Below are 19,057 nucleotides of genomic sequence, written 5' to 3'. Positions count from 1 at the left end.
GCCCTGCAGGATTTGACATCTTTCTGCAGGGCCTGCAAGATGGAGCTGTTCTGCTTGGCCTTCGGCTTAGACTCATCTGAAGAAGTATGCATGCACACGAAAGCTCTTACCAGTAAGAAACTTAGTTGGTCTCTATATGGGATTTGGTATATAAATTTTCCCTTGGCTTTTTTGCTGGCCCATGTAGGACCAGCATGGATAGCTGGCTCGGGTGAATATCTGATGTTTCCTCCCTTTATGGTCTTGATTTATGGGCTACTACTAAAATGAGGCTGCATTTTAAGCTGTATTTTAAGCCGTATTTTAATTAACTTTGTTTGTTGTTGTTGGTTTTCTCTCCTGCATTACGTTTTATTGTAATTCATATTTGGTGTTAGCCGTGCTGAGCCCGGCCCAGGCCAGGGAGGGTGGGGTATAAATATTTATTTATTTATTTATTTGCCAACAGTGTCGTGAGTGACACTATGTTGGGGGTAATTTAAATGGCAGACTTGCAGCTGCCTATTCCAGACTGGATGTCTGTCACTGCTTGCTACCACTACTACTAGCAGGTAATTTGCTAGACAGCCACTTCCAGGGTGCATGGGAGACTCCGAGGTGGTTCTGATTCTAAGTACTTTTAACATACTACCAGCTGCCTGGAAATGTCCAAAACTTCCCAAGCACTATCCAGAAAATAACTCTGTCATTAGAGCATGAGACTCTTGATCTCAGGGTTGTGGGTTTGAGCCCCACCTTGGGCAAAAAGATTCGTGAATAGCAGGACTACATGGCCCTTGGTCTCCCTTCCAATTCTTCAATTCTGTGATTCCATTTTGTACTTCATTCTTGAAGGTATCATGCATACTGATGGGGCTGGCTATCATTTATCTAATAGTAAAGAAAACGCTTCATGTTCAGCTTGATTTCATTAACTTAGCTGTTGGTCTGGCCTCTGTCAATTTTAAGCAAACTTTGTTCAAGCAATTTAAATGAAATAATTGAAAATCAATTTCACATAGAGATGTGCCATTGTGTGAATCTGGATTCCTCCGGTTGTTTCGCCATGTTTGTTTTAATAATACAACATCTTTTGGGCAAACACCTTAAATAATTGTGTGGGGGTTTTCTTTAGGCAAATCAGGAAAACCCTGTCTTCCTCAAACTTTCTGTACTATACTAAACTTGTCAGAACAGTATTCGAAGCCTCCATCACTGGATCAGCTGGTTCCAATGAGTTTATTGTGGCACATTCAGTTGGAGGTTCATAGGCTTTTAAATGTGTTTGAGACTACTCATGGCCCATGATCTGCTTATTTGGCTGCTCCCACAAGACACATAGCTACAAAGCACCTATAATATCCTTCCCCACTCAGCATATGTGCTGGGAATGAGCAGTTGGGCAATGTGACCTCTGGAACACCTAGCAATAGACACTATAGTAGGACGGTGCAGCAAGACAAGCTGCTAGCCTACCAGAACCATCTGCGTGCATTACAAGAAGGGATTAAACCAAGCAGAAAAAGCTGGGAGAAGAAAGAAACGAATCACAGCAGTAGGTGGATTTTCAGCAAGTGAGCTCAGCTAAGGAAATGGGCTTTTTAAAAATACATTCTGAACAAAAGCCCCAGGGGAGCTGGGAGGACCAGTGAATGACCATGGACCATCTCTTCCCCACCCTCCAGATGCCATGACCATTGATGGCTGTTGTCAGGTAGAAACTGTTGGTTTGCAGCAGTGAGCAGGCATTTAATATGCCCCCTGGTGTTTCCCCTCCTAAAGCTGTCCATTTACAAGGGTGTAGAGTCATTGCCCCATCTGTGTTTTCTTCTGTTGCATGTTAACACCTTACCATGTGGCGACAGCTGCCATGTGGAGCAATGAGAAGTGGCATTTGCATCGGAGCTGTAATATTTCCACCAGCCCAAAGAATTATTATTAGCCCATTCATTCAGTTCAGACTTGTCAGGCAGTAGAGGCGGGAGTGTACATTTTAGGGTGCTGCCACATGGAACTGAGGAGATGACGTGATAGCTCAATTGAACAATAGTAGCTTGCCTGTAGAAGGCTGCTGGGATCCTAAAGAGCTGCTCTCAGATTAATGGCAGTGGGTAGATGGACCAATGCCTGACTCTATATAAGGCAACCTCCTGCAGCCAGGGGCGAATTCCTTTTGCCTATTGGTTCATAGCTGTTATCAAACCTTTCCTCATGTGAAGGCCTATTGAGGGTGAAAGTCTCCACCTGCTTGTTTGTAACTAATTATCAGTATCCAGAACCGGTACACCAAATTTTGGGACCTTTCAAAGTCCACTGCTTTTCTCAGTGCAGAACTTTAATTTTCTTTTAGCACAGAGGGCATGTGAATCTGGTCATCCCCTAGCCTTCACTTTATTTATAGCTCCCTTTGCCTTACTCACAGGAAGGCTAAGAATGAAGTACATGACCAGGCCACCAACTGTCTGTGGGTCTCCAGAACGTCCACTAAGGTCATTAAAATGCAAAACATAACTCAGTCTGCTTCTCTGTAACTTCCATGCTTGCAAATAAAGCTATTATTATAGCCAGAATTTGTTCAGTCACTTTTTACAGGGCATCTTCATGATGTCAGGAGTAATACATCTTTACCCATTCTCCCATTTCTGCTTGTTTTTCAGAGCTCAGGTTTTAAAACAAAACACAGTGGAACAACGGCACAATATTTCCATGTGTGAATGACCCATTACAAAGCTGTGAGCCTGACCATAGGCAGAAGCCATCTTCTGGAGGTGCTCTCACTTTCAAAGGTTAGTCTGATGCAAATGGCGAGAGGGCATTTTTGGTTGTGGCCCCCTGTCTATAGAACATCCTCCCCAGAAAAATACAGCTGGTGCTCATGGCTGTGTATTTGAAGAGCCAGGCAAAAAGACTTTATTTGCTCAGTCCTATCCAATATCTCTTGAATTAGTTTGTAATGTTCTGTTGTGTTCTGCTGTTTTAATCATATTTACTGAATGGTTGCAGTGGTTTTAGTGTTTTCTTTTGGTTGCCTTCATTATTGTGAACAGCCCTGGTAAAAGTGAAGGAAGGGCAGATTATAAATTTCTGAAAGAATAAATATGTGCCCAGCTTGCTTTCCTTAATACTTCTCCTGTAGACAAAACTAATCAGCATTTTACCTTATCTTCCAAATGGCTTTGTGCATAGCTGGGTTATTTCAACCAAAGTAGTCATAACATTTTTTTTTTAAACCTTCTTTTAAATAGCTGTCCCTGTATTTTTTATTTAAATAGGCCCATGGAGAACAATTTTAATTTTGTTCAGTATATATTCCCTGGCTACTTTCTGTTATATGTTTTAACCTGAACTGTTTGAAAGATTGTTTTTGGATTGCTGTAAAAATAAGTTCTTATTGTTTAAACAAAAAAAATTCCTTCCAGTAGCACCTTTTTTTTTGTTTTGACTATGGCAGACCAACACGGCTACCTATCTGTAACTTCTTATTGTTTGTTGCTGTAAGTTGTCTACTGGATCTATCGGCAGCAAAAGTGGGTGAAAACAACTGAATGAAAATAATGAATTGATCTGTTTAAGGTAAATGACAAAGAACACACACAACACGGTAGCCGTGTCGGTCTGACTCAGTCAAAATAAATTACAAATTAAAAATTGTCCAGTAGCACCTTACAGACCAACTAAGTTTGTTCTGGGTATGAGCTTTGTGTGCATTCACACTTCTTCAGATACACTGAAACAGTGGGGTTTTTCTCAGAAGGGTAGTAGGAGATAGGTGATTGACTCAATGGGTATGGTAAACCTGTTGAAGACTGTTAATGACTGCAATTAGTCCTACAGGAAAAATCAAGGGATAGTATGCAGATGACCAAAATGGCAACAGCTGTTCAGCAGTAGAGCAGACTGCCTTGGCAGGTGGGTGGTAGACAGCCATCTACCAGTCAGGGATGATATAGCTGCATTGTACAGGGGGTTGGACTATATACCGGTAACTTGTAAGATCCCTCACAATTCATGGTTTCGGTATTATCGCCACTGAATCTTTCTCTCTAGTGCAGGCATAGGCAAACTTGGCCCTCCAGATGTTTTGGGACTACAACTCCCATCACCCCTAGCTAACAGGACCAGTGGCCAGGGATGATGGTAGCTGTAGTCCCAAAACATCTGGAGCAGTGGTTCTCAACCTGTGGGTCCCCAGATGTTGTTGGACTACAACTCCCATCATCCCTGAGCTCTGGCCTTGCTAGCTAGGTGTGATGCTTCTGCTTCTCCTGGTGGTCTCCTAGGCTGAGTGCTAATCTATCTGGTTAAAGCTCTAGAATTGGCGTTTGCCGGAAGGCAGAACTGGCAACATAAGGTTAGACTGGTATTTTGGTGGACTCATTACAAAATAGCTTTTTACATCAGTCATGTGCAACCTGTACTCCAGAGAACTCTGAAGTTCCTCAGGAGCTGATCAGGAGTCCCTCAGCAAGATATTAATTAATGGTAGGTAATGTCTCTCTGAAAGTCAGCTTGCCAACATATGCAAGAAGGGAAATCTAACACTATCAGATGAAAGGAAAACTATTTATGAAACACAATTCTCAAGTGACTTTTTTCTGTAGCTGCCATATTTATTTTGCCTGCTTGTGAGACATGCAATCCTTTTCTCCTCCTTTCATGACTAACTTTTAGGTCAATTGTTTTTTTATTTGAATTGGATCATTTTTTTATTCTTGATAGGTGCTGCTTGGATTGCAAATTGTTGGTTAGTCGAAACAAACTTTGTAAACTGATCTAAAGATTATTCCTATGTGTAAATAAATTATATGCGTCTCTTGGGCATCAGATGAATGAGCTATGTGGATCAAATTACAAGCAGGCAAATTTCTTCACTAGCTTTCCCTTGCAATGCAAAATGTACAACATTCCTGAGGTTTTTTGTCTTGATTTTTAAAAAAACTTTCATCCATGCAGCAAGAGGCGATTTGAAATGCATATATGTTTTAAGATAGCATAAATACATTTCACTGGCTTCTGAAATGTATATGGTACAGAATAAATAAATAAATAAATAATCAATCAATCAATCCAGAAACCAAGGAGACAAAATATAGAATATTTTGATTACTTTATGCTACATGTACAAGGCATTTGCTTTGACTAATATCTTCCAATTTGGCTAATATTTCTGGATTAGTGATCGTTCTTTTGAATGTTCAGTGGCATTTAAAGCACTGGATCCCTGGGTTATTTGAAATCTCAGGAAGAAAATTTAGGGAGTAAGGCAGTGACCATGCTTTTCTTGACAGTGAGTCATAGAATTGTAGTGTTGGAAGGGAACTCCAAGGGCCATCTAGTCCAACCCCCTGCAATGCAGGAATCACAGATAAAGAATCACACACAGCCAGCCAGCCAGCCATACGTCAACTTCTTGGTTATTGTGTGGAAAATTTCATAAATGTACCTCTTCAAAAGTTTATCCAAATGTCAATTAGTTTATAATTAGCTGAAAATGTCAAAATGCTTTATGTAATAATGGGCAATTCTCAGTGTGGTGTAGTGGTTAAGAGTGGTAGTCTCGTAATCCTGGGTAACTGGGTTTGCGTCTCCGCTCCTCCACATGCAGCTGCTGGGTGACCTTGGGCCAGTCACACTTCCTTGAAGTCTCTCAGCCCCACTCACCTCACAGAGTGTTTGTTGTGGGGGAGGAAGGGAAAGGAGAATGTTAGCCGCTTTGAGACTCCTTAAAGGGAGTGAAAGGCGGGATATCAAATCCAAACTCCTCCTCTTCTTCTTCTTCTTCATTGCTTTGAACTGAGCAGACACTAGATATTCCACTCAAGCTTTTTGGGCTACATTTATGAAACTCCCCCATTTAAATGTCATTTTCCTTCAACATTAAGCTGATTATCAGCTGGTGAAACAGCACCAGCCATGTAGTTGCTCGGAATGAGAGAACTAATATCTTTGTTAGAAAAAAAATGAGAAGGAGAAGAAAAGCAGGCCTGCGCAATTAATCACATGTCAATAAATGTTCAATACAAAAATCAAGGCCTGATTTTGTGAACTATTGAGCAGTCTGAACTCCCATTGAACTTGCAGACTGTAAAATTCCATCAAGCTAGATGAATAAAATGAAACTATCTATACCACATACCGTGGGCTAATTTTGCTGTTGCACTGCTGACTGCTTTAAGATATGTGGTTTTAAAATATATATGTAGCAAGTTCTGCAAATATTTTTATGTCTCAGTCAGATCAGCCTTTCCTAGAGATTTTTGTGTGAAATAAAATTGTGTAAGGAAGAAGCAGAAATAGCAATGACACAGTACTTCTGCACTTTCGAGTAAAAGTATGGAGCACTTCAGCTGTAGTTGGACTACAAATCCCATAATCCCTTACCATTAGCCATGCTGTCTGGGGCTCATGGGAATTGTAGTGCAACAACAGCTGGAGGGCACCATGCTGGCTATCTCTGACGGAAGACTTGATTTATTATAGGAAGACACTTGTTATGGACTCCTTACATTGTGAAGTAACTGTCACTGCTGTTAATATTTGAGCAAGCTTACTTATGTTATTAGGGACATGGGTGGTGCTGTGGGTTAAACCACAGAGCCTAGGACTTGCCGATCAGAAGGTTGGCGGTTCGAATCCCTGTGACAGGGTGAGCTCCCGTTGCTCAGTCCCTGCTCCTGCCAACCTAGCAGCTCGAAAGTAAGTGCAAGTAGATAAATAGGTACCGCTCTGGCGGGAAGGTAAACAGTGTTTCCGTGTGTTGCTCTGGCTCGCCAGAAGCGGCTTAGTCATGCTGGCTCCCTCGGCCAATAAAGTGAGATGAGCGCTGCAACCCCAGAGTCGGTCACGACTGGACCTAATGGTCAGGGGTCCCTTTACCTTTACCTTATGTTATTGACTTCTTACCACATCAGGTTAAATGCTTCAAAAATGGAAGCCAAGCTGTGAGTTTGTACGAGGCTATGATCAAAAGTGATTCTATGGAACATATTCAAATACATTCCCATCTAGGGACTGCACCTTCTTTCCCCTTCTTAGCCGGCATGGGATGAAGTCTGGTTTGAAAGCTCCACCACATCTTTCTCTCTCTAAATGGGAAGCAGTCCTCTACGGAGTCAGACCATTGGTTCAGCTAGTAGTTCTCCAGGGCTTCAGACAGCACTCTCTTCCAGTTCTACCTGGAGATGCTGGGGATTGAAACTATGACCTTCTGCATACAAACCACAACCTCTGCCAATCAGGCGCTTCCCTAAGGTGTAAAGTTTATGCACGGAAGCAGCTCTGGGAAAAGAACAGGGACAAACCAGTTGCAATAAAAAGCAATGCTGTTGCTGCATGGCATCAGCCTGATCGGTCACCCCATATAAATTTGGGTGCCTATAAACAAGCAATTACCTGTGTGTGTTTTGAGAAGGGTACAGGCTCAGTGAAGGATAGTACCATGGGCCTTTAAGTCTGAATTGGGTCTTACAGAGTGTGTGTTTTGCAAGCAAAAGATCCTAGCTTCATTCCCTGGTTTCACCAGGCAGGAAAGACTCATGCAACTGTCAGCATAAACAACAGCATGCTAGATGGACAGATGATCTGCATTGGTATAAAGCCGTTTCTTGTTTATTCTATGTTTTTTGTACAGGAGCAATGTGACCACCTTTTTGCGTCCCTCAAACTGAGTCAACCAAATCAGGTAAGAGAGAAACTCCTAAAAATTAAACTGATTCAGATAACAATCTTTTATTATTATTTTCTTTAAAATTGGTATGTTATTAGTTCCTTTCTACATTTTTTCCAGAGCTCTGTACAGTTCTTAAAAGGAAATAAGCAATGTTCAATGTACAAAGTAAAAAACAGTAAACTAGAAAAATCTGGATAAAATGGAGCAAGTTGCTGGCAAGGATACAGTACAAATTAGTAATTAGACATCTGAAGTGCAATACCACTGCAGTGAGGATGAGTTAAAGAATGAAATAAAAATACTCTATTTTAAACAAACATTATATATATATTTATATTTATATAATATTTATTTATATGTATATATTTTACAGATTAGACCCAGTGATATCTGCAGGATTGTAAAAACATATTTACAAATAATTCTTTTTTTAACATTTCATATACATCAGCACCATAGTAAAAAAACAAAACAAAACCCAAGATATTAAAGTTTGACTTTTTATTACTTGGTCCCAGTTCAAAATATTTGGAGAAAGCTTTTCAAAGATAATGGATTTTGAGGCCTCATCAAACACTAGGTCCTGTACTTTTTTGATGAAGATGAATGTTAAATTTCTTTACTCATTAGATTTTGTGCGGTTCAAAACTCCAACTTCTTAGTCTTCTTGTTGTCACCCTTTCCAGCAAAGAGTGAGACTGCCCCAGAGGAGTGATGAAGACAGATACTTGGTTCCTATCTTATGCTTTTGCATGCCTATTCAGGTTTAAAAGAAGGTGGTTGTATCTCTCACCTCTTCAGCTGATTTCTGTAACCCACAGAACCGTTTTCTTGGTCTTCCAGTCCTCAGCGCTAGCTGATATAATGATACCTAATTACGCTCAGAGTATTTGTGGACTAAAATCTTCTTGGGATCCTCAGGCCACAATTCTCCACTGGTGCTAAGATGAGTCCTGACTTGGCACATTGTGCACCGAGAACATGGCAAACCACTTCTCTGTTAGCAAGCTTTGCCACATGCCGAGTCCACTGATGTGCAAGCTCATTGGTCAACCTTCATGTTAGCACAAGCAGGAAGTTGCATGAAGTGGTTCTTTTAGCTCACGACATCCAACTTTCAAAGGTGTCAACAATATGTCTCCCACTAATTCCAGTGAGTTAGATGATGAGACAGTATGTGGGAGTTTCAAAATCATGTCACAAACCAGATAAAATAAATGAGGGCCTAAGTACACCTTATATGTAAATATGTGTAATTGAATCGTGATTCTCCCCCTTCCCCATTTTCCAGGAAAGTTAGCTTCTGGAGGTGGTGGTTTTAAGTGAAGTGTGGGTTGTGATTGAACCCTTCTCTGCTTGCTTCTTCTCCACTTTAAAACCACCCCTCCGAGCTGCTTCTGTCCTACGGAGTTCCATATGTGTGTTTGCTCTTGCTCTCGCTCCTACTCTTCACCCCATCCCACCCTCTATTTTAAATAATAATAATAATTTATTACTTATACCACACCCATCTGGTCGGGCCTCCCCAGTCACTCTGGGCGGCTCCCAACAGAATATTAAAAACATGGTAACACATTGAAAACGTCCCTAAACAGGGCTGCCTTCAGGTGTCTTCTAAAAGTCAGATAGTTGTTTATTTCCTTGACATCTGATGGGAGGCCATCTGATGGGAGGCCATTCCACTACCAAAACTGGAGTATGCTAAAGAACATGGGGCAAACGGTGGCTGGGGAAAGGGTCAAGTATTCCATCTCTCTGCTGATTTTCCACTAAAAAATAAAATAAAAAAATGCTCCCTCTGAATTTGGATTTCCCAGGGATAGGGGAAATACGGACTGGAGTTTGGTTACACATTTACATGTAATGTATAATCAGGCCCGAAAAAGTGACATGTGTTTAATACCAAGCCTGTATCTAAAACACAGGCAAATGGTATCATATTCAACTCCCACCAACATAAATGACTCCACTTTTTTGCAGGTCAGTTCCAGCCACACAAAACTGTGGCTTAGACAGTTCCATTTGAAGATTGACCTTTGCAATGTTGTAACTTTATGTACAACTACTTCCAGCAATTACCTGAATGGAAGACCCTTCCTTTCTTATTCTGTCACCAACTAGTTTAGGCATCATAAAGAGCTTGGTGTTATCATGTTCATAGTAGGAAGGTTGACAAAGAGGACCAGCCGTTAGAGAACGTTAAGCATAAACTTGCTTCCAACCTGTCAAAAGACATGTTGACATTGCTCCTAAATAATTTCTATGTAAGACCACCAAGAGAATTACTAGCCCCTCTCCCTTAACTCCCAAAGACATCTGCCTGTGCAACCCAACCCCTCACAGGTAACACCTATTCATCTTGAATTTTCAGGAAAAGAACAAGCTGGACACCACTGTTTGCAAGTTCTTAATACATATAACCTCTCCCTTTTTAATGCCTGCTTTCTTTTGCGTCTGTGTCTTTGGTAGCTGCTATCTCAGTGAGCAATATAAGTACTGCAGCCTTTGTGTGTCCTACAGCTCTGTATTTCCCCCCATCCTTAAAAAGTGACTAAAGAGTCACTTGGTTATAGAGGAAACAGGAAACACAGGAATGGCAAACTATGTAGAGGGGGACTTTCTCTGCACCCAAAGGAGACTTGATAGCACATTGAATGGACCCTTTCATCTGCGGCCATATCTAGTCATAACCATAACCAAGCAGCCTCTGCTTGACTCCTGATCAAATCAGACACATAACTACATGAAGAAACTTGTCATTTGCTTAAACCCAGAGTTTAGCACCTGTACTGATCCCGGCCTCTCTTTCTCTTTCAGGTGCCCCTTCTTTTGTCTCGGCGCCTGTCTCTGCAATGTCCTGGCACTGCAGCAGTTCCAGTAGAACCGTGGTGGAAATTTTATTGTTATGGGGCAGCCAGTGCTTGCCATGTGGAGACTACCAATCTTCTTCCATAGCCCATGGGCAGCAAGTAGCAATTTTTGGAGCCCCCTACCTCTCTCTTTGTCTTATTCCCACCTGCAGCAGGCGGACTATGGGGTGGAGACTGCTGTGAGGACACCAGCAAGGCCTTCTGTTCAATGCTTTACATTCCATCCATGCCTTCCACAATCAGCCACAGATCAGCTTGCTTTGCACTGCTTTAAAAACAAAACAAAGAAACAAGGATGGACAACATCCTGCTTTCCTTTTTTCTGACCCCACAAAGGTTTGTAACTATACATATCCCCATGTGCTACGGATTTCCAAACAGCTCATCAAGTTCTTGCATCCACTCATCTCCTGGCCCACCTTTAATGATGGAATCTACAAGGTCTGTGCTGTCTGCTATACTTGGAAAGGAACCGCCAGCTCCTTCATTGCTGTAACTATAAGATATGTCCTGAGTGGGATTCCTCTCATAGATCTGACCTTGGCTGCTCTGAGCAAAGCTACCCCCTGGTATCTGTTGTGCAGGGGACTGGTTAAAACCAGCCATGGTGGGAACTGCTTGGCTTATTGTAGGCATAACCATTGGTCTAGCTTGGTTGTTGGTTCCTTGTTGTCCAGGGAGTGGTTGCAACATTTGCCTTCCCATCGCTGGATTCAGGGTCCGTACTGTTCCACTTGTGTCCATGACAGACTGACTAATGCCTTGTGGGAAGTGTTGCTTAGGCAACCTTGGCTGAGCAGATTGCATCGGGTAAGCTGCACCATTATTGAAAGGTCCAATTTCACCGCTAGTCCTTCCAGGGATACCTTGCAAGCCTCGTGCCTGCCAGTTCTGTGCTCCTTGCGGGACAGGCCCCATCATGTTTTGAAGTCTGGGAGCTTGTGGTCTGGGTAGAACCTGGCCCACAGGTCCTTTCATCTGCTGGTGTTGTTGAGATATGGCAGAGTTCACCAACATGTTTGGACCAAAGCTACTGACCATGCCAACCCCTTGTGTTGAGGTGGGCTGCCTTGGCCCCTGACTTGGGTTGTGTGCCAGGCTCATGCTACTTTGGTTTGGGTGCTGCAACATTTGGCTCATTCCTGTGTTCATATTGTACATTCCTGGCTGGCCGGCTGCTGGGCTGCTGTAGGGAGCCATCCCCATCTCAGATTGGCCAGCTGCGGCAGACATTGCGCCAGTGTTTTGTGAGGCTCCCATGGTCATCATGCTGGTGTTCTGGGACATCATTCGGGAAGTCCTCATGCTCTGAAGAGCTGCCTGGTTTCTCACTGCCGCTATATCCTGTGGGGAACCTGAAGCAGAAGAAGGAAAAATATTAAAAAGTGAGCTATGGCAATAATATTTTATTGGACGTTCGGGCGCAAAGGGATCTGGGCCCCTAGGAGGTGGCTCCTATGCTAGGCACTGGGGAACAAAGCAGGAGATGGCTATTGTGCTCATACGCTTCCTGTGAGCTTCCCATAAGCCTTTGGTTGACTGCTGTGGAAATCAGGATGCTAGACTAGGAAGGCCTTTTGGTCTGATCCAGGAAGGCTCTTCTTGAGTTGTCTTGCAATGCTAGTATTACCTCCAGATATGGGTCTGATTGCAGTTAGCACCCAACCTGGTAGTGAAACTTCAATGCCGTACACAGTTACCAAGGAGTAATTCCCACTGAAGCCAATGGGAAGTACGTCTGGGTAGACATGTAAAGGATTGTGCTGTCAATGGTAGTGCAAAGAGGTGTCAGTGAGGTCCATAATAATGCAAGCATTAGTTAGAAATCTATTTAGCCATTTAGAATTGCAAACAAACAAACAATAGCCTGACCATTAGTTATCTGAGGCACTCTTTCAAATATTTCCATTATCTTTCAAAACTAAAGCCATGAAAATAGAAATGTCAGGCGCAGAGAGGCTAATCAATTTTTTTATAGCTTAGGAGGCATAAGTGAATGGATTTTCTATAGTGTTGTTACTGATTATGTCTATGGAAAGAAGAAAAATTTAGAACAGAGACGGTGTATTAACAAATCAATACTGTAAGCACATTTTGCTCCACCTTTGGACCAATGACGGGAAGCCAGAAAATCCTTTGCCTGTTAAATTCTACACCCTGGCAGATACACCCAAACTAGGTGTCTTCCTGTTGAGGAGGGATGTAGAGGGAGGAGTGGATGGAAAGGATTATTGATTTCTGGAAAGCAAATATGCTCCGGTGTTTATCATCTTTATTTAAAAATAATTAGAGGAATTTTGATTATGCCAAGAGTTCATTGTGGCACCAGCTCAATACAATGCTGAGTACACACTGCTGACAAGAGCATAGCTCTCACCTCAGTAAAAAGATACATGAAATCACTGTGAAAGAATAATATTTCTGTGAAGCGTTACCTGACTGTTAAAAAAACCCAGGAACCAAGTATATCTCAGTGTCTTCCTTTCTTTCATTGACAATATGAAGCACATCCCCCAGCTTAATATAATACAAAATAACAAATCACCATTTTAACCACCAGGAGAGTGTTTTGTTTTACAGACCATGTATTTAGATTTCTCTCTTAAGGCTACACCAAGAAAAAAAGTACCAATGAAACTCACAAAATATGAAAAATGTCCCCCCTCCTCAACACAATATTTATGTGTTTTGAGCAGACAGGGCTCTTCACTGGACAACATTCTAAGATTAAATTTAAAAGATGAAAACAATGTGGATTCAATGTAGCTCCTTAAGATTATCTTTATCAATAGAATTTTGTGTACACAGGATGAAAACCCCATGAAAATTAATGGGATGCTCAACACATGGAGGTTTGAGAGGGGAAGCACAGGGCCAGCAAGCATAAGGCCACAAGAAAAGCCAACTGGATCAGGCCAATGACCCATGTAGTCCAGCACAGCGCCCAACCAGATGCCTGTGGAAACCCACAAGCAGGATCAAAGCACCAGAGCACTCTCCTTGCCTGTGGCTTCCAGCAATACTTACTGTATTCAGAAGCATTACCGCCTACAACCATGGGGCAGAACATAGCCATGGTTGCTAGCAGCCATTAATAGCTTCCTCCTCCATGAATTTGCCTAAATTCTCTTTCAAAGTCATCTAAGTTGGTGGTTATCAATGCATCACAGCTTTACATATCAACGGGACAGACTCTGACAAATAGAGGATGTGATGCCCTTACGTAGAGTTTCGGTCTCTGACAATCTCCTCTTGGGTTGCCTGCTCTTGCCTGCCACGTTAATAACTCTGTGTCAATTAGCAGTACAGTAAATAGAATGCCAGTGCTCATATCTAGCTATGCGTTAGCAGGCAGCTTGTGCTCCCTGAATGCCTGTTGGGCTCTCACCTTGGAACTGATTGACCTGCTGCACAGGGTAGGGGTTCCTCTGCTGTTGCTGGAGGTGCTGCCGAGGCAGATGCGACTGCTGTTGCTGCTGTTGCTGCTGCTGCAAATGCTAGAGAGAGGAGCAAGAAGAAGAAAAAGAGGTTGGTGAGCCTGCTGCCCGGCTGATTGTTGCGACAGCAGTCGGCAAGGCAAGCAGCGGAACTGGCGCTTTTCCAGCAAGATGTTCTTGAACGACAAGTGCTGCGTCGAAGTGGCAGGCAAAGTGAGCAGCGGCCCCGTGCAGATCAAGAGCCCTCCGCACACAGCGTTGCTCAGACTCCAGGCATCGACTGCCTCTCCACAGCAGCTCTCTGCTCTTCACTTGCTGAGAACTTTTCGTACTTCTGCAAGACTTGGGAAAGGAGAGGAGAGGAGGGAATGCTCCTAGCTGAGAATCGTGAACCAAACTCTGGGACCATCTAGTATTTCTGGATCTAAGTTAGTTAAGCCTGCGGGGCTGGTTCTTATGAGCTGGGGCAGCCCAGTTGCTGCTGCCCTGGAAGTTCCAACAATGGAGGAACAGAAGAGCCATGTAGGGGAGGGATCTGGGATGGTGTGGGGAGAAGAATGCAACCATCAAAACAACCGTGAGTATGGTTTACACTTTCTCCTTTGGCTTCTTTTCATGGAGGTTCAGTAAGTTAAGAATGGGAGGACCAGGTGAGGTAAATCACACCGTCCATTCATCTTCTAGTCCTGGGGTGGGGAACCTCTGACCCTCCAGATGATGCTGGTCTTCAACCCCCACCAGCCCTGACCACTGGTGAAGCTGGCAGAGGCTCATGGGAGCTGGACTGCAACAACTTCCAGAAGGACACAGGTTCCCCACCCAGCTGGGATATGTGGCTCTGTCCATTTCACCTCACCCAGTTCTTCCATTCCTAGCTTACTGAACCATCGTGAGAAGAAGCCGTGGGGGAAAGCGGAAGCCATACCAATCCCATTACAACCTCTCCTCCTCTGTGAATATGTTCCATTAGACTTCTCTCAATAAGATGGGCAGGTTCAAGCACTGTCACATCCTTATTTAATGACTAAGAATGATTACATGGTGGGGGCAGGGGAGATAGGAAGGATACTACCCTGAGTGCTGGAAAGAAGACCTTTCTGCTGCAAGGCCCATTTCCACCTGGCCTAGGGGTTGGGGCCCAGACTCCCCTTTAACAGCTAGAAGAGGCTCCTGGGACATTGCTGGAGCCACTCTTGGGTGGGGGCAACTGACTAAAATGTTTTAAACGATTGTTCTAATTTTGGTTTCTCTGTTTCATTTTTGTCAGGTTGGTATTGGTTAAATGTTTAGTTGGTGGTTATTTAAATTTGGGTATAACTGTAAACTGTTTATTATTATTGGTGTTGTTGTTATTATTGCTTTCTATTGATTTACTGGTTTGTTTGTTGCTTGTATAGGATATTTTGTTTTTTAATGTTTGATGTTTTGTTGTGTTTTTATAAATGTTGTAAGCTGCCCAGAGTGGCTGGGGAAACCCAGTCAGACAGGTGGGATATAAATTTTTTTAAAAATTAATTTATTATTATCTTGCAAGAAACAAATATGCTGGATTCAAGACTCAATCCCTGCAGACCATCGACTAAAAGTCAGAACTACTGGAATGATCCAAATCTTGGCCCAAGCAGCAGCAAAGGCTGACAGAACTGCTGCTGCAGCCACAGTTCATATCTGCCAGGGCAAGCAAATCACCATGCTAGTCTGGAACTGATGCCATGAAGTAGCGGCATTGAAGGTGGCTCAGGTTCAAGTGGATCCTGGGCCATCCCCACAACACTTCATTTTGGGGCTTTCTCTGGGCTTCTGCCAGTGGAGATTCTACTTCTGCCTGTCCTTCAGTGGCCAAAACAGAGAGTTGAACAGCAGTGGAGCGATGCAGGCATCACTCCACGGCCAGAAACCTGGGAGGAAGGACAAAAGCAGGGGGTTGGATTGCAGCCTAAGTGCCAGCAGCTGAATGTATGGATTTATTCATTCATTTCTCACTTCCTTAATAGGTTGTGCACTCTCCTGCTGTACAACAGCGGCTTAGGAGTACAGATAGAAGCAGATTTTGTTGCTGTTGCTTGATTACAAAAAAAAATGCAGGCAGTGCAGCAGTGACTAGCTCTCAAATCCTTGCTGTGAGGCTGTTCTCCACCTATTACTGCGAATGAGGCATCAGGCTACTGAAAAATCATTCACAGTGCCTAAAGATGCACTTATGGCATACTTCAGGGATTTTGTGTGGAAACCAGGCCCTGATGCACACTTGATAATACGCCTGAGCTCAGCAGGTGTATAGAGTGGCTTCTTCACAAATGCTGCCTTACTTGTGCAGGGAGTTACACCAGTCACCACTGCACCCGGCACATGAAACATCACTTTGCAGTTCTGTGGGATTTTACTAACTAGCCATATGGCAATTTGATCAGTTAATTAATTAAACGTAGTGCAGAAGATCCCCCAAAATTGCAAGACCAGCGTTTGATGTATTAGCATGCAGTAAACAGAAACAGATGAAAAGCAAATGCTTTTCCACAGGCTTCTTTTTCACTAAGATGCTTTCACTTAATACAAACTTGAGTGGAAAAAGGATCCCGTTCCCCCCCAAAACACTTGTTGATTCTGGGAGGCTTTTTTCACCTTCACCTAGCCAATAGCACAGTTTGCTTACATCTGTGATCAGGATTTGTTTTTATTTAAGTTTAGGTTCTTACATTAGGAGAGTGGCTTGGTTGCTGCTGTTTCTTAATTTCTCTGTGCATGGTGCTTAGGGTGTTCTAACAATGGGCGAATGGAGAAGCATGGGACACATTTTGGTGCTTGAAGTGGAACAGCAAATGCCTCCCTCAGCCAAGATGCAGAATACTCAAGGCTGGCTAAGTAATTTTGGCACCCGAGGCAGAAAAATCCCCCCAAGCTCCTCTCCCTGGGAGTAAAAGTGCAATAATTATAAATCAACGACTAACCATTTGTGTTCTTTTATGACATCCCAAATAAGCTGCCAGAGGCAGCTGCTTCACTCTCCTTAATGGTAGGGCTGACACATGGGAATCAGCACACCAGCATTAAAAAATGAATTGGGAGAACACAGGAATGATACAGGCTATAGAAAGAATACTGGTGTGGTTCTTCCTTTCTCTTAGATCCAATGAGATCCTAACTTTTACTTTGTGGAGACATGTCATAGATGAAGTGACAGCCATGCTGTTCCCATAAGCGAAGAATGATCTCCCATGATTGAATCAAACACCTTACAGAAACAGCAGAAAATTATTTTCTAGGTAGCCATAAAATAAGGAAGAGGAATGGAGATTCCTTAGAGGCATACATTCCGTTTTTCTCTGCAACATGCCATTAAAGGACCAAAGCAATTGCCTTCTGTCCCAATTACACCAGTAATTAGCATTATTGTTTATATTGCACCTTAAAGTGTTTAGCAATCCTTATCTTGTTTATCCTCCCAATAGCCTTGTGATGGAGATGGAGAGAAAATGGAGAGAGCAAACTAAGAATCAAATGACTATTCCAGAGCTGCCAGAGAGAGAACGAATCAGTGGTCCACAGAGGGAAGTGAGTTCTTCTCTAGATCTGCCTCTCTAAGTCTGTTGCCCTGCAGATGTTTTGGAGTAGAAGGGCTGTAGCTGATGGGAGCTGTAGTTCAAAACATCTGGATGACACAATGTAAGAAAAGGCTGGAGCTCAGAGCAATACACAAGTTATTGCACTATTGTGGCAGTCAGTCCCTTGCCTCATAATTGACACATGCATGACAAATGAAAGCCTAGATTACGGAAGCTGCAGGGTGCTTGTATGAACCTTATGGATTGCACTGTTTGGTTACAATTGTTGTTGGAAAGACCCAGTTGTGTCTCTGTTCCAGGTCTGGGAATGGTCACTTAAGGCGGGCATAGGCAAACTTGGCCCTCCAGATGTTTTGGGACTACAATTCCCATCATCCCTGACCACTGGTCCTGTTAGCTAGGGATCATGGGAGTTGTAGCCCCCAAACATCTGGAGGGCCAAATTTGCCTATGCCTGACTTAAGGTATGGAGCAAAAGGGTGCAGTACCTGTTCTGCCAAGATCTGCTGCTGTTGCCGCTGCTCTCGTAGAAACTGCTGCTTCTGCTGTTCCATCATGTGGAGCTGGGCCCTTTGCTCAATCAACATCTGCTTCATAAGGGCAGCCTGAGGCTGTCCACCCAAGAAACTGGCATTGACCGAACTTGTGCCCACGTTACTGGATCCTGGTGGCACCGAGGACTGCATGGGACCTGTGGACCGAGACAGTCCCACTGCGTGCTGGTCCTGGACAAGGAAACAAACAAAAGCCATGTGAGGAATCATTGGGTATGTGATTAGGCTTATCTTCATTTATTCTCAGTATTTATATCCCACCCCTCCATCACATGCAATGGAACATCAAGGTGCCTTACAAACATCACAATTTAGAAACAAAGCAAGATTTAAAAGGGGGGGGGGAGGGAGAGACAACCAGCTGATTATTTGTTTATTTTGCAAAGACACAGGTCATTACCAATCAGACGCACCAGAATGATTTAAAATTTCCACGTAGCATCTAAAGGCCACCAGGGAGGGAACCAACTGAGTTTCTAGATACGAGGGCTTCCAGAGTCTGGGTACCACTACAGAGTAGGCCTTCTCCCACAAATGCCAGCATGGAACAAGGCCTTCTTTAATGAGCTGAAGAAAAGTCCAGCAGGATCATTGGGGGAAGGTATCCCAGTCCCAAACCATTCATGGTTTTAAAGGTAATAACCTGAATTTTGAATCCGAGTCAGAAATGGGCCAGGAACCAGTCAGTGAAGCTGCTAGAAGAATTGAATCACACAACCCAACAAATCAGCCCCAGTGGAAGCGTTTTGCACCAGCTAAAGTTTCTCAGCACAGTATGTGGGGTGCTGCAAATTGCAGGAGGAGGTCTCCGCGCCTGTCTAGATGTTACACTTGCTGCAGGGATCGGCATCCCTATGGTGAGTTTTCCACCACCTGCTGTATTGTTTAGAACACGTCACCACATGAATATTGTGAGTTTTTCTGCTTTTGAACTATATCAGTGGTGTTTCCTGGCAGGAGGGAGAGACTTGTGGTATGATGTCCA

At 43.3% G+C, this 19,057-nt stretch overlaps 1 protein-coding gene and 1 long non-coding RNA gene across 2 annotated transcripts in view; one reads left to right on the top strand and one right to left on the bottom strand.

The window, feature by feature from the left end:
* Positions 1-15,458, top strand: part of LOC310852538 — a 44,749-nt gene extending 29,291 nt beyond the window's left edge. Inside the window, exons 2-4 of the long non-coding RNA XR_014568233.1 lie at positions 2,637-2,765; positions 7,540-7,660; positions 10,466-15,458. This is a non-coding gene — a long non-coding RNA (uncharacterized lncRNA). The remainder of the gene's footprint in view (positions 1-2,636; positions 2,766-7,539; positions 7,661-10,465) is intronic.
* The window catches only part of MAML3 (mastermind like transcriptional coactivator 3), a 271,623-nt gene continuing 260,257 nt past the window's right edge, over positions 7,692-19,057 (bottom strand). The window contains exons 3-5 of the mRNA XM_083755381.1: positions 18,007-18,243; positions 13,907-14,015; positions 7,692-11,873 (exon numbers count right to left, since the gene is read on the bottom strand). Coding sequence (XP_083611507.1) covers positions 10,882-11,873; positions 13,907-14,015; positions 18,007-18,243 — 1,338 coding nt within the window. The 3' untranslated portion in view covers positions 7,692-10,881. The remainder of the gene's footprint in view (positions 11,874-13,906; positions 14,016-18,006; positions 18,244-19,057) is intronic.

This window comes from Podarcis gaigeae (genome assembly GCF_964106915.1).
Source record: "Podarcis gaigeae genome assembly, chromosome: 9".
NCBI lineage: Eukaryota > Metazoa > Chordata > Lepidosauria > Squamata > Lacertidae > Podarcis > Podarcis gaigeae.
Note: the sequence above shows the minus strand (reverse complement) of the source record. Positions and strands in the feature narration are given on the sequence as shown.